Source organism: Triturus cristatus, unplaced genomic scaffold (genome assembly GCF_964204655.1).
Source record: "Triturus cristatus unplaced genomic scaffold, aTriCri1.1 SCAFFOLD_189, whole genome shotgun sequence".
NCBI lineage: Eukaryota > Metazoa > Chordata > Amphibia > Caudata > Salamandridae > Triturus > Triturus cristatus.
Genome location: NW_028187520.1, coordinates 71,814 through 88,095, shown reverse-complemented (window position 1 = coordinate 88,095; position 16,282 = coordinate 71,814). Strand labels below are relative to the sequence as shown.

Sequence of the window (16,282 nt, the reverse complement as noted above, 5' to 3'; positions counted from 1 at the left end):
TAATCCATTTGGAGCACTTCAAAAGGGTGGTCAGGTGGATGGAATCCACCTTGTTCCATCGGAATGCCTTTACCTGGATTGAATTGGCAACAGATCATACATGTTCTGACCTTTTGTTTCGCTGCTGCACGCAGGTGCTTGTTGAACCATATATTCTGTAAGCTGTCTAGCATTGCTTTCTCTCCTAAGTGTGCAGGACTATGTGCGGTATTTATGATCACTTGTACCATCGAATCAGGAAGGAACCATGTTGTTTTGCCCTTAGTCATCCAACCCTGATCAGTCAGTACCCCTCCTTGTTCCGACCATTTCTTTAATTCGTCTAGAGTAGCATGTGTCTGTATGTCTTGTACATCCCTGGAAGGATCCCTGACTGTCATGGCTTTGGACATTGATGGTATCTGTAACTTTAGTATGTGCTTTGCATTTCAGGATAGCTATGGCTGTTGGTAAATGTATCGCTTCCAGAAGGGCTTGAATAAGGAGGCCATGCTGTATCTTGGCCCCGTGAGAGGTCAAGAAACCTCTTTCTCTCCACAGAATCGGTGTAAATGTTTACTCTCAGGTGCTTAGCTCTTATGCACGCTTGTGTCAGGGCGATGAGCTCTGCTGCTTGTGCTGACAGCATGTCTATTCTTTTAGTCTCCATGATTTCAGTAGCAGTGGTCACTGCATATGCTGCCACTAATTCTCCCGCCCCCGTCCTCATGCATGAGCCGTCAACCTAGAGTGTTAGGTCAGGGTCTGGGAGTGCACAGAATAGAACAAACGAAGGCTTGAGTTTTGTTTCTCAGCTGCCCTGTCTTATCAGAGAAGCTAAAAATAGCCCCTCAGCGCGGCTTGAGCCTGGGCTGCCAGCCATCTTTTTTTTTTTATCTACTCCTGGCCCTCAAGGCTCTCCGGCTGCAGGCATTACACAGATGCTATGTCAGAGAAGCTTTCTAAGCAGTGCCTGTATCCTGCTCCTTTTCCGGCCCCCCCACCTTACTTGCTTCAAGGTCAGAATCTGTCTCCGATTTCTGTATCACATTCTGCTCTATTCAGCCCCCACCGTCTCCTCACTCTGAAGCTGTCAAAGACAAAAAGTCCTCTCAATTCCATAAAAACTGCAATAATTCGCCCTATTGAAAGATCGTTTTTATATACAATTAGTAACCAGGGGGTCGTAATCTTACCGTCTGGACCCAGCACATTGGCTCACTGGACCACCAAGAACACAAACCTGTATTCTTGAACAATTTGCAAATTCGAAATACCCACAATTTTTTTTCTCAAGCTAAACTCTTAACGGATCACTAATTATTTTTCGTTAACACTTTGTACATTAGGGGTGTCATCAAATCACAGGTGTTGCTCTTTCTCTAGCTACACCCCTCTCAATTTCCTTTTGACAACGTAATCAAATGTTGGACCATGTAAACACCAGCCATGCGCTGTTCTTTTGGTGGGAGGCTCAAGAACATTTGAGCTACTATATCATTATTATATGTATCATTTTGGGACACCCACAGGGTCGCTGACCGTGCTAATTCATTTTCGGTCGGGGTGAGGGGCTGGTTGTTACCTATCCATCTACTCCTGGAGCTGGGCCTGTTTGGGGGTGCAGGGAAAGATCCGTCTAGGTATGCTGGTGGGGATTCCTCCAGGTAGGTGGTAATAAACGCTTCGGATGCTGTTGGTCTTATTTTTCGGGGTACTTGCGGTGGCACTCTAACGGGTCTATCTACCGGGGCCACTCTTGCTAGTTCCTCTGAAAGGACGGGACAAATACCAGCAACGACCGTATTTCTTTCTCTTTCAGCCTGTTCTCTTTTACCCGCTCCCCTTTCTCCTGTAACATCTTTTCTTTGGCTTTTTCAGACTCCTGTCTACTTCTCTCTGCTCTGTGGAACACTTACTCTGTTCTTCCATGTGACTCCTTGCGCCAAAACTCAATGGCATCCTTCTGAGCAGGTCTACATTTTCTCTTCCATATCTCTTCCTCTACCTTCATGACGCATTCCGCATTCCACGTTCCCGTGATAGGCCATCTATATTTTGTCTCTAAATCCTTCGTGTAATCTACCCATAGTTCTAAAAATAACACGGCATCTAAACCATGCTTACAGTACATGAAATGTCCAGGTGTGTCCCTAGGCGGAATGTTAACTGGTTCCTCTAGTACACCCTTTCTGGTACATATCTTACGCAGTTTTGAAAATAACGGCATGTTGGAATGTAACCGAAAACAAAAATCACAATGACCCAAAAAACAAAAATTACTGAGCCCAAGACACAAAAATCACAATGAAACCAACTTACTTAAAACCTGACACATTCAAACCTAACTGAACCTGACTAAGACAATAACATTCATACAGTTAAATCGGTGCACCTGAAAACTTGGACTTTAATTCTGTAATTCTTTAATTCTTGAAGCATGCTCTTGAACATACCGGTCTCACAAGTGAGACACGTCTTTACCGTGTTCATTAAATGAACCCGTCTGTATTGCAACCCCCATGAGAAACTCACCGGGAAGCGGAACTTGAACTTGAACTTGAAGGCCTCGGACACTTGACGCTGCGCAGGGAATGGCGTATCTTGGGTGGATCTCTAGAAACCTCGGACACAGCTCTCTCGCAGGTGGGCTCTGGGTTAGGACGATCCGCGATCCTCACCGCCTCGTATGGATGCCTGGTCACAGTCCGACTCCTTCGTTGGCCTGAGGGAGTTGGCGGGAATACCCGCGACGTGCGCACTTGAAGTCCGTCACGGCTGTGGAAGGGGGCAAAACTGGACCTTCATCTCCGGCGTGTGGGGAAAGAGATTGAACTGTTCGGGCGCCATTATGTCGTAAATAAAATATTACGCTCTCATAATTTCATAATATCAATAAGATCATGCATAAAGCAAGAGGCTGAGTCTGTGGTATCGGGTTCAAAAGGGCTTTATTCCAATAACTCGAGTCATAGGGAGAATAATACCATCACCACAAGGGATCAGGAAGGGTCTCAAAAGTATTCTCAGAATATTCTCAAACTTTATTCACAGAGTACAGTATATATACATTAGATATTATACGTAAGCAGAAGAGCAAGAGAGAATGAGATAAGAGCATGTGGGCGTGTAAGTAGGCGTGAAGGTGGGCGTCCATGTGGGCGTCCACTTGATGATAATAGGTAATTTGTCATAGGTGGGTGGATACCTGGAGGGGGGATGCGTGATCAGCTGGAATTGTACTGGAACTTTGCCTTACTTGTGCTCAACTCGAGCATGACGTGTAACTGACGTGGGGAAGGGTTGCTGTGCAACCGGGGAGTCTGGAAGTGAGGCCTTCAGTGGGTGAGGCCTTCGGTGTCAGGACGACCAGCACATCTTGTTTTATCTGATATCCGATGTCTGGAGCAGGGACTGATTTGTGACATAGGTTGCCCATCACCAAGAGCCGATGTGGCATCTTTTTCTTCATTTACTTCATTTACTGCAGAGGCCTTACATGGGGGCTATGGGCTTTTTACTGACGTGAGCTTTGCAATCTCACAAAGAGAGACAGAAAGGCTAGGCTTTCTCCTTTGCAGATGGGTTATGTTTATCCCTCCTTCTCCAGGCAGGAATGCGGCTCTGTAGGAGTAAGCAGATAACCGTGCTCAATACTGTCTCGGCACCTTTGACAGGGCCCCTTTGGCTGAGGCCCAAGTGTGCAAGGCCAAGGATACGCAGCTGCAGCTTTCTGAGCGTTCTGAGGCCTGAAAAACCTCTTTTCGGCTCTGGCTGAGCCATAAACATGGGTTTTTATGTAAATGCAGGAAAACATGATGCAAAACGTGTAGGCCTCAGTACAGATTTGTCGTTTCTCTCATGGGAGACTGGATGATGGCAGGCCACGTTATAGCATAAGCATCATGATAGAAAAGCCATGGAGGGGAAATGCATAGGTTACATGCATGTGCACATAAGCGTTGGGGGGGCACATGGGGACACATAGGCCTCATAATTTTTATTTTCCGGGAACGTTGGGGAATGCCGTATGGATCAACTGGTCATGCAGACTTCTCTACGCCTTTCCTCCAGTTCCCCAAATCCCGACAGTCCTAATCAAGCTGGCATAGTCACGGACCACAATGATTCTCATAGCTCCAGAGTGGCCACGTCAATCGTGGTTCATGGACCTCCTTCACCGGTCTATCCATACACATTTCAGGCTTCCTTGCCAATCAGAGCTACTAACGAAGTTCAGAGGCCAGATGGTGCACCCCAAGCTCTCCTCTTTGAATTTGGCAGCATGGCTACTGAGATTGTACAATTTGGACACGTGAACTTACCCCAAAGCTGCATGGACATCCTCAAAGAAGCTAGGCGGCCATCTATGCGGTCCTCTTATGCTCATAAATGTAAGAGATTCTGTATTTGGTGCTAATCAAAGCATGAGTATCCTACCTCTTGCCAGAAAGATGTCATCCTTCCATATTTGCTTCATCTGGCATAATCTGGCCTTCAATTTTCTTCCATTAAGGTTCACTTGGCAGCCCTTACTGCCTACAGGAAATGCCCTTCACAAACTTCCTTTTTCAGAATTCCTGTCATTAAAGATTTCCTGGAGCATTTGAAGAAAGTTTTTCCTCCCATTAAGAGTCCTTCTCCTCCCTGGGAGCTTAATGTGGTACTTTCTCGTCTTATGTAAGAACCTTTTAAGCCTATACAAAAAATCTTCTCTTCAGCATCTGTCTTGGTAAACGGCTTACTTGTGGCAGTTACTTCTGTCCGCAGAGTTAGCGAAATCCAGTCACTATGCTGTAAAGAGCCATACACACTTTTTCACGCATCTAAAATGCTTATAAGGACTCATCCGAAGTTCCTCCCTAAGGTGGTTTCAGATTTTCATGTTAACCAGACTATTTCCTTTCCTACCTTTTTCCAGAATCCATCTACTCCAGCGGAGAGATCTCTTCATTCCCTAGTTGTTAGACGGGTTTTAAAATTCTATTTAGCTAAGACTAAGGAGCTACGGAGATCTTACCAGTTATTTGTAAACTATGGTTCCTTCCGTACTGGTCTGGCGACTTCTAAGCAGTCCATCTCTAGATGGATTGTTTCCTGCATCCTTCTCTGTTATCAAAAAGCTAATAAATCCTTAGCTAGTAAGCCTAAAGCTCACTCAACTAGAGGGAAAGCAGCTACTGCGGCCTTACTTTGTAATATTCCCATTGCAGCGATTTGCGAGGCTGCTACCTGGAAATCAGTTCATACTAAACACTACTGCCTAGATTCAGATGCCAAGGCAGATGCTCAAGTAGGGCAGGCTTCCCTCCGGAACCTGTTTGCTTAAATCTACATATCTCTTTCTCTGTCTCTTCCACTGCGTTTTACAGGGATGGACTTGCTAATCTATTCAAGTGCTTATCACTATACACAGAAATCCCCTACGAGAGAAGGAACTGTTTCTTACCTGTAACTCCTGTTCTCTCGTAGGGGTATTTCCATGATGTCATAAGCAACCCTCCCTCTTCCCCGGTGGAATAGACACAGGGATCCATAACATAGAGTATACATGCTCTTCTCATCTCCCTCAAAAAGAACTGAAGTAACTGTCATTAGCTGTGCATGATGGGATACTGGTGGTCTCTGGGATCTCAAAGGCACAGCTTCTATTTTCAAAGACATATAATGGCAGCCTATTGAGCTATTATGTCCTTTCCTTTCATCTGTCATGAAAAAAGGGGTTTTGTGAAGGAGATTATTCTGTGTGTTTAATACTATAAACCTACACAAATTTAGTATACTGGCTACCTTTTTTCAATTCTTTCAGGATGCGGCCAATGTAGCTTATGTATTTAGACTGCATTATTGTCTTTCGATCTCTTAAGGGTCTTTGTAGGCCTTCTTGAAGAAAGGCGAAAAATATCTACTTAAGAAGATTTATCGAGGAAAGTGACTGGACTGGAGGGGTTTGCGGGATGGAGAGCCTTGGGTAACTATCATCTGGGTGACATATGGAGAGGTACAGCGTCACTATCATTTGAGGACTTACAAATCGAATTCAGGCTTGCACCTTCCCAGGCATTTCCCCATATGCGGCTTATACATGCACTCCATCAACAAATTAAGGCTGGAGGGGCTATTCCGGACTACTCACCCCTGGAGGATCGCTTATTGGCGGACCCCATACCGGACAGGGCAACCTCGACAATATACAAAAAATTCATTCACAATGCGCAGGACCCCTGATACTCCTGCGGACAGTGTGGGAGGCTGATGTGGGTACTCTTGAGAAGGAGGAGTGGACTGATGCATTTCAGGAGCCCAGAGAAATAGCGATCAGGACTAGATTTAGGCTGATACAATTCAGAATCCTACATCGCACGTACTATCCTCGTACACTTTTGCACGAATGGGGCAAGGTCCAATCAGCGGACTGCATGAGGGGATGCCAGGCAGAGGGGCCATTCTTCCATATACTTTGGGACTGCTCAGTGATCACGAGTTATTGGCAAGGAGTGGCGGCAACAATGTCCAGGGTAATGGGAGTAAAGGTACTGGTGGAGGCCAAGGGTCTCCTACTGATGATTAAGGGTGAGGAAGACGGGCCTAAGCACACGAGAATTTGGCTTGCCCTTGCAGCCGGGGTGAGCAAACGAAACATAGCATGCAAATGGGGGTTCTGTGTATCCGCCACTGTAGACGAATGGGAGGCAGATCTTGATTGGTGCTACCAAGCTGAAAAAGTGATATATGATAGCAGGAGATGCAAGAAAAAATTTGATAAAATATGGTCTCCTGGGATACGTATAGAAACCTAGAAGGGATCATAGATGTACCTTCAGCATAGAGGCAATTCCGAGTACGGACTGTCTTGTCAAAGAGGTGATATCCTGCCGCATGACCTGAGACACACGATCCTGGGCATTATTGACGGGCTGGATGGGTCCAGGAATGACAAATTGTTTTTTACTAAAGCAATGGTGGTGGCTAAAAGGGACATAGCGGCCTTTTGGAAAAGCCTTGAACCCCCATGTATAAGGCGCTGGCAGACCGGGGTCGACTGGTGTGCTACGTAAGAAAAAACTCTGTATGAAGCACGTGGGTGTCCTAAGAATTATCGGAGTATCTGGGGGAAGTGGTTGAGGGGAATGGTTTAGTCTCAAGGGGAATGTCCTAACACATGCCGTTCTACCATTCATATTCGTGGAATGGGTCGCACAGACCATTGTTTGTACTCCTGGTCTTCGTGGTGTCGTAATGTATGGCTGGTGTCTTTTTGTCAAATCAACAAAAATGTGTTTATCATAAAAAAAAGAGGTGATATCCTGACGAAATTGGGATGTGATCTAAATGTGGCGCTGTCTTTGAACAATGCTTTGGACAACAATGAATTGAAATGGTTAATTCTGTGTACATGTTGTAGGAAGGTGGAATCTGGCTGCATGGTTACCCTCACTTTTTGCCTAGTGTTTTGCTGGTTTTCGACTTAGTTTGACTGGGATCCTGCTAATCAGGACCCCACTCAAACTATCTGCTTTCTCCCTAAATTGGCTGTTCATGTACTTTAGGTACACTTCAGATTGGATTCTGGGGTACCCTTATAATGCCCTAGTATATGGTATATTATATACCCAGGGCATAGGTACCACAGAGCCCTCTCAGGGGCTGCAGCATGTATTATGCCACCTCTGAGAGACCTTTCAAAATGACACAACAGGTCTGCTACAGCAGCCTGTGTAAGGTGGTGTATGCACTCCTTACTTAGATATAGGTTCACTATATCTATCCATATCACTGCACATATAAACCTATCAGTCACACCTATGGCAGGCCTTATCAATACTGAAGGCAGGGTGCTGGGTTTTATGTGAGAGGGTGCCCATGCATGAGCAGAGCCCCTCTGCAGCTTTCGGAACCTCTATTCCGTGGTTATTTGTGATGCAGCCTACCATATACGCTCAAGTGCATTATAATCTCGCAGTAAATGCTAACTTTAAAACAGCTGCATGGAAACATGTCGTGATTGGTGTCAAACACCTTGGAATCATACCTCCACACCAGTAACTGGTGTGGGAGGTATGATTTCACCCTACTAGAAGGAGAAATATGACAGCACCGGTACACCCGGTACCAGCTTTGCAAGCTCTGGCATCACAAAATTGGTGCTGCCAGCCACAGACACGAGTCTGCCCTCTTGCTGCTGGACGGCAGGGGACGGCTGGACAATAGGTTTCCTGTCACAGTGTGGTGTGACCACCTCCCAGACAGGTTTTAGTGTATTGGGGCAGGGTGGGTGCACTCCGAGAGTGCTTTGATGTCTGCACTGGGAGCACATTTTGTGTCCCTGTGCATAGTCCAGCTCAAACCGATTGCAGGGGCTATCAGCCCCTGCTCTGGTGCGAAACTGGACAAAGGACATGGGTGTAGCCACCCTTCTGTCCTGACCCTCCCATAGGTGGGTCCCTAGAGTTTGTCCCACCCCTTCTTTGGGTATAAAGTAGGAACCCCTGGCTACAGGACTTTAGATTTACCTAGACGAAACTCTGCTACAGAATTCCAGAACTTCAACTATCTACTCGAAGTTGGATGACCGAAGAATCTCCCTTGGAGTAAAGGAATTACTCCCCTGCAAGGCAGGCACCAAAGATGCATATGTCCGGTTTGCAACTACGCAGCTCCTGAAGGACTCCGAAGATTTTGCAACACAGGAGGTGGGTTTCCTAGATTCCCCGAGGCCGATCCGTGCTCTCAGCAAACCTGAGATCCAAAGCCCACATTTGCAGCAGCATATGCTTTTTCGCGATCCCTGAGGCTGTGCTTTAACCTACTTGTAGTCCAGACCCGAGCAGTGATTCCACCGAAGATTACTGGCCTACACTCCACGAGTGTCCCGTGGGCTGGTATTTAGTGATTCCTCTCGAGGTCCTTTCGCAATCCCTTGTCCGTCGATTTGTGGGTCCCTGAGAAGGGTACTTTAACTTTCAGTGGGCTTACCCGGTTGCTCCAGACGTGCCCTGACTCTCCATCGCTTGGGGAGTCCACAGGACCTTGCTGGTCCACACCGAAGCCTTTTTACTCTCACTGCGTGGGTTGCCGTTGCCAAGGCTTGTTGGTCTCCAATCCGTATACCGACCCCCCAGCACTCGACATCCTTCGTGGGACAGCTCGCCTGCGGACTTTGGTCATCGTCGACGTCTCCTGGTGCCCATGGCAGTGGAGTCAAGCTTCACCTCTTCTCACCTGAAACACCCGACATTGGTGGGCATTGTTCTACCGTGCCCCTAGTCCCCCTGAAGTGACCCAGACTCTGTCCTCTCTGTTTTGAGGTTCTTCACATCTCCAATTCAGGCTTGGATCACACCGGACACATTTCCTCTTCACAGCAGCAGCACTCTGCAGCATCTCGCCATAGAAAATGACGAAGATTCCTGACACCATTTGACACCTATGCACCCGGCTTCCCTGGGTTATGTAAAACGAGTACTCCGGTGCTCACATGGGTGCTGGCCTTAGAACCTTCTAAGTTTGAAAGGGTTTGCTCAAAGTCCTCTCCTAAGTGTCCTTGATCTTTAAAATTCCAACCGCGACTTTCCCATAGGATTGTACGGAGCTCGTGGCTGTGTTCTCACACTACATGCGTCCTCCGTGGGTCCCCTCTGTCACAACCTTGGGTGGTTCCTTGGGGTCCCAGCGATTCTACGTGCTCTAGGCAATGTGTCTAGTCAAGTAGTGGTTCTTATACCACTTTCTTAATATATGGTTTGGTCCCCCCCTGGGGCCCATTGTATATTGTGCTATTTACTGTCGTTCTAGTGATTTAATATTGTGTATCTTGTTCTTTAATCTCATAAAGAGATTAGAGAGTGTTTAGAAATAAATACATATATTTTATATATACCTTGTGTGGTTCTCCTTTCATTTGGTCATTCAAGAGGTCATAATCTGGTAAACCAAGCTGCTTTACATTCCTTCGAGCCTTAGCCTGAAGGCTGCTCTCTATAAGCTACCACTAGGATCGCTTTCAGTAAAGGTTGTCTTTAACCTAATCATCAATAAGGGTTGTTTGGACTGGTACAAGGTGCCCACTATAACTAGTGGACAGCATATACCAGGCCAACTTCTCACACATGTAATGCATTATATGAGATTTTGTGAGCCTGTTTAATTAATTAAAAAAACATTTTTAAAAAAAGATTTATCTAAAGAAGTGCTCTGGGGTCCCCGCACATGGGCGGAACTTTTCAAGTGCTTATGTCTTATCATGGAAATACCCCTACGAGAGAACAGGAGTTACAGGTAAACCATTCCTTCTGGGGGTGCGGAGAGCAGTCGGCAGTGCTTCATCACAGATATATTCTTGAAAGACAGTGAAGTCTGGAGTGTTCTCACATGGATAGATTTAAGGAGCACAGAGAGCAGTGTGCAGTGTTGTATCAGGGATATGTTTATTGAGTACAAAGAGCGGTGTCCTACCAAGAACATGTTGGATGGAGAGCAGTGTTGTATCAGATATGTTCATGAAGAGCATTGTACAGCGTTGTATCTAATATGTTCATGGAGGCCGGAGAGCAGTGTGCAGCGTTATATCAGATATGTTCATGGAAGCCGGAGAGCAGTGTGCAGCGTTGTATCAGATATGTTCATGGAGGCCGGAGAGCAGTGTGCAGCGCTGTATCAGATATATTCATGGAGGACTGAGAGCACTGTACAGCTTTGTATCAGATATGTTAATGGAAGCCGGAGAGCAGTGTGCAGCGTTGTATCAGATATGTTCATGGAGGCCGGAGAGCAGTGTGCAGCGTTGTATCAGATATGTTAATGAAGGGCAGAGAGCAGTGTGCAGTGTCATGCCCATGATATGTGGAGTGCTTCTGTTGGGCGATAGCTAGTGGTCATCCACAAACCTCAGCAGCTGCTTTTACGGGAGCCTGAATTGCATTGGGAGTGACACCAGAAATCAAAACTTTGGGTACAAGACAATCTGTTGTGTCCGTTTTATTCATTATTTCCAGGTGCTCTTGTTTCTCTAGAAACGGTAGGTTTTGGAACGAGTCTTTCATAATTTTAGACACTATTGTTGCTCCAGAAGTGTTAGGGTTTGTAACCAAGCTTATTTTTGTTCATTTAGTCAGTGTGCACTCATTGCTCTTGAAGGGATAGATTCTGAAGCTAAGCTTACATTTATGCTTAGAGGCACTCTTGTGCTAGAGAGGATAGGTTTTGGAGTAAAGATTTTATTTATTCGAGGTGCTCTTGTTTCTCTAGAAGGGTTAGGTTTTGGGGTAAGGCTTACATTCATTCATTCGAGGCTTTCGTGTTTCTCTAGAAAGGGTGGATTTTAGGGTAAGGCTTAAATTCATTCATTCATTCATCTGAGGAGCTCTTGTTTCTCTAGAAGGGGTAGTAGGTTTATGGTGAGGCTTAGATTAATTCATTCATTCATTTGAGGCGCTCTTGTTTCTCTAGAAGGGATTGGTTTTTGGGTAAGGCTTACGTTCATTCATTCACCCGAGGCGTTCTTGTCTATCTAGAAGAGAGAGGCTTTAGGGTGAGGCTTACATTCTTTCATCTGAGGAGCTCTTGTTTCTCTACAAGGGATTGGTTTTTGGGTAAGGCTTACGTTCATTCATTCACCCGAGGCGTTCTTGTCTCTCTAGAAGAGAGAGGCTTTAGGGTGAGGCTTACATTCTTTCATCTGAGGAGCTCTTGTTTCTCTACAAGGGATTGGTTTTTGGGTAAGGCTTACGTTCATTCATTCACCCGAGGCGTTCTTGTCTCTCTAGAAGAGAGAGGCTTTAGGGTGAGGCTTACATTCTTTCATCTGAGGAGCTCTTGTTTCTCTAGAAGGGATAGGTTTTTAGGGTGAGGCTTACGTTCATTCATCTGTGGCGCTCTTCTTTTTCTAGAAAGGGTGGGTTTTGAAGTGAGGCTTACATTCATTCATTTATCTGAGGTCCTCTCGTTGCTCTAGCAGGTGCAAGGGTAGGTTTTAGACTGAGTCTTACACTTTCATTCATTGGCTTGTTTTGTGGTTCCCTTACTAAAATAGGTGTCCCTTGATCTGAATGTTGCAAACAACCGCCTGCCAAATGTGCATTAAACACACTTCCCTTTGGTAAAATCCTGAACTATTAACAGTCTACAAAGACTTGATCTCATAATCCGGTCTATTCAATATGTTTCTAATCTTAACTCTGCCACGTGGCTCTTTCTCCCGTGTTCAGTATGGGGCTGGCGACTGTTGAAGTAGCTATCCCTGGGTCCCTTCTGTATGCCAAGTGACAACCTTTACAGAACTATCCCCAAGCCCTAATGTTTCAACATAATGAAGTGAAGACTTCACTGCTCATAACCTCTGGGAACTGCGATGAAGAATCCTTGAGAAATGTGTCAAGTCACTCCAAGAGTTATGTGTTTGATCCAGAAAAAAATACCTCATTGTGGTAGAATTCAGTCAATCAAACAATCAGTATTTGTAAATCGCAACACTGTCGACGCTGGGGGTATCTGGGCGCTGAGGGTGCCATGTCTCCGTCAAAACGTCAGGTATTGAGTTTCTTTCTGAAGTCCGTCAAGGAGGGGAGGTTATTGAAGGTCTTTGCAGCGATTTAGGAGAAGCAGTGGCCTCTGCTGCGGCAGTGTTGGACGTGGGGGGGGTCTGTGCAAGGGCTAGAGAAGCGACAGTGTCTTGAGGGCTAATGGAATACATGACAGTGGTTGATGTAGGACGGTCCTTGGTCGTGGAGGGCCTTGTAGGCGTGTGTGAGGATCTTGAACTGGCATCTTTTCTGGATTGGGAGCCAGTGGAGCTGTCTGAGGTGTAGAATGATGTGGGTCTGTTTAGGGAGGTCCAGGATGACTCTGGCTGCCGCGTTCTGTATGGAATGGGTGGGGATTCTGGCATAGAGAGCGTTGCCGTAGTCAAAGTGGCTGGTGACAATGGCCTTCGGGACAGTCTTTCTGGTTTTGATTGGCATCTGAAAATCCTGCAGAGCATGCAAAGGGTGTAGAAGCAGGAGGAGGCGACGGCGTTGACTTATCGTTTCATGGTCAGTTGTCTATCAAGGATGAGCCTGAGGTTGTGAGCATGGTCAGTCGGTGTGGGTGCAGGTCTGAGTTCTGCAGGCCACCAGCTGTGGTCTCAGTGGAATGCAAAGCTTTGCTAAATAAAAAGTATTGATTACGCTGTATTAGGGTTATAGTAAATGGAGGTTTGGTCTATGCTTTATTGATTTGGGTGACTGTCATCAAATGTATTCTCTAATTAATTTGCTGGTCCTCTGCTTGGAGGAGGCTTCTCAGTTTTAGACTGTTAATCAGCCACTGCAGGCGTAGAGAGGGATTTGTAGTCATTAGTACAGCATACACACAAAGTGGTCATCACAGACTGCAAAAGGCCTAGAAGGTGCAAGGATACCTTACAATACTGTTAACACAACAGTGTAAGTTCAGTGTAACTCAACAGATCAGTCCAAAAGGCGCGTACCAATCAAACATAGACACGTAATATGACTCACATATTACATGTCTATGTTTGATTGGTAAGGGCCTTTTGGACTATGCTGCTCCCTTTTATTCTCAACCCATTGGTGTCCCATTTTGTCTAATATCTGAGTCATGGGGTAAGATAGGTCACTGATTCTGGTGCAGGAAGCAATTAGTAGGGTCTTCTTGGAACAGTGATCCTAGGTTTGTGCGCGTTAGTTATATATAATGAAAAGGCAAAGCTCAAACAGTCAAATTTGCTCCTTTGTCTTGCAGAGCACCCTCATTTCTTTTAAAACTGGTGCTCTTCCATACAGTTATTAAAACAACCTGCTGGTTGGCGCATGCCAAGCAGAGACGAGATGCACTGTTGTAATTGTGGTGGTAGAAGGGTTTGTTGTAAGATGTGTAGATGCCAAGATACAATTGAAGTGGGGCTTCTCTGTTGGTCTAAGGACTTTGAAGACTCATCACCTGCTCTGTTTTCACCTCCAGAATCCCTGTCCGCCATGTTGAACAATCTGCAGACACTGAGCGCAGCTATCATCAATGAGGAAGAGGAGGCACCGTCTGAGGATGAACAGGACTAGAGATGCTATTGTTGACCGCATGATCCTGTTGTCATTTAGAGAAGAGATCACCGTCCATCCTGAGAGGGAAGCTTTGGACAGGGACTGGACAATCGCCCTACCTCTCTCTGTGGTATAGACGGTGGATGTTGGTCATCTGCATCACTTCCATCTGGTTGCTTAAAGCTCCCCTTTTGTTTGCAGAACTCATGCTTCAAGGTTGGACTTAATTTATGCACTAATTGAAAAACATTTTTTTTTATACATTCTATTAAAGTGCCTTATGAATTTTGGACAGTTGTCGTCTTGCCCATTATAAGTACTTAACTCCTCAAAACGAACAGCTCTTCGTAAGTCTCTAACTTCTCTTGCAGAATGAATTGCCCCAGTGGAAGTGACCTTCAATGTTGGGTGGTACGTACTGATGCTTGGACTCAGAGTAGACCTGACACGTGCTTTCTAATAGGACCACAGATGAGATAAATGTTCCTTTTTAGTATCCTACAGCAAACTCATTACAGGAGAATCTTGAAAGAGAGAACCTAGTTTGAGAGGGCAGAGGCTTGTTTATAAGTTTCTTATTTCAACCCATACCCCTTCGTGGTAGGGGCTGATCTGACTTTCTATTGAATCTTCATGTGATTATTTTAATAGGAAAGCTCCTGGCCGCCAGCAAGCACCTAAGATGGGCGAAATAACAAAGACTAACACAGCCAGGATGGGACACAAACATCATGTGTTGTAGTGTCCTGGAACATCTGACACTTTAGGAAGTAGTGTGTGCTAAGTACAGCTTTGTCCAACCAAACCATCAAGGGCTAATCACACAGCACTTCCACTTTGCGTGATGGCCTGAGGCGCATATATATATTTTTTCATTCTCCTATAAGAAAAACACATCTACTGGAGAAACGTCATAGTATCTCTCCCAGTCCACCTTCACTTGACTTCATGTATTTGATTTAACTTAGAACAAAACTACTATATAAAGCAGCGAAGCTCCGGCTAAATCTGCTACCTCTCTGTCTCGAAGGCATACTCAAATGCTTCCTTGCATGGAGGACCTCTTCAGTTAGTCAGATCTTTTCAGCAGCAGTCCAGAGAATGTAGCGAAGCAGAAATGCATGCCTCCGCTGAAACTCTAAGCGCCTCCTGGTGCTGGATTCTTTTTGGACAGCTCGAGCACTAAGCTGAAAGCGAGAAACCAGGCACCCGTTCCTTCAGGCATGGGCTTGCTCGAGATGTTTCCAATGCAGCTTTCTTGTATCTTGGTACCTGCTATCCGGTGCCCGAGGCTGTGGTGGCTGTCACCCCAGTGCTAGCTGTTGTACATATTCTCCAAGGCACCACTGGTCACAATGCCAGATCCACTATGCCCGCAGCCTGCTGTGCACCAGCCCAACATTGGTCTTTGCTTGTGTTTTATTCTTTTGGATTGAGTCCTTTGACATTTGAGCTGATCCAGCTTTCACGTCAACTCAGCATAAGAAATAGAGGGTAACTGGCTCAAAACTGACGCAGACATTATCCATGCCAGTATCAACTAACCCAATGATGAGAGGATATTTTCTTCTCCATCATAATAAACATACTTAGAGTGCCATCCATTAAGACCTTACCCCACCCAGATTCCTTGGCTGTAGAGTAAGAGAATCTATGACTTAGGGCTGCCTAAGTTTCCTCACCAAAAGGATTGCCTCTTATGGGTTCCCAAGTCCTCAAGCAGGTACAGGATCCTCAGAAGAATCAATCTTCTGAGTCTGCGAGTTCATAGTTTGAGCAATATATCCAAAGCTTCAAAAGAAGACGCTGTCTGTGGGAGCCTTCCCAACTGAGTCTGTTTTGGGGATGTCCGCCTCCCTAAAGGGGAAGGCTTGTCCCCTCACATGGACATGGAGGCTGAAGATCTAAGAGCCTGGTGGCCTTTTCCTATCATTTACCAAGGCCAGGGCGATCATGGCGTCCTGCAGTTTACAGCTCTGTCTTTAATGTCATTCTACTGCCTTTCTGTGGTCAAAAGGCGTCTATGAAAGTAAATGTTCCGCCTAATATTGTCAGAGAGGCTGTTCGGTGACCCTGATACCCATGGAGTTCATAGACCACGAATAGCAGACTCCATGTCTTAGACGTCCTAGTTCAGGTGACATGGACTGGGCCTGACGCGCTGTTTGATGGGAACCACCTTTTGGTGCTTCGGTGATAAGATGAAGCAGCGGTACAAAACTGCTACCTTAATGGCAAATCACAAAACTCCACCTGATCACAGT

The 16,282-nt window shown here is 45.8% G+C and overlaps 1 protein-coding gene across 4 annotated transcripts in view; it reads left to right on the top strand.

Annotated features, from left to right (window-relative positions):
• LOC146771112 (coiled-coil alpha-helical rod protein 1-like) overlaps positions 1 to 14,308 on the top strand; it is a 186,337-nt gene extending 172,029 nt beyond the window's left edge. For 3 of the 4 annotated variants that reach the window (XM_085640343.1, XM_085640342.1, XM_085640340.1), the window contains one exon: positions 13,936 to 14,183. In XM_085640343.1, the coding sequence (XP_085496469.1) occupies positions 13,936 to 14,036 (101 nt within the window). In that variant the 3' untranslated portion in view covers positions 14,037 to 14,183. Of the gene's footprint in view, positions 1 to 13,935 lie in introns of all 4 variants that reach the window. The other variant, XM_085640341.1, reaches the window with a different exon arrangement.
• Positions 14,309 to 16,282: the final 1,974 nt, after the last annotated feature.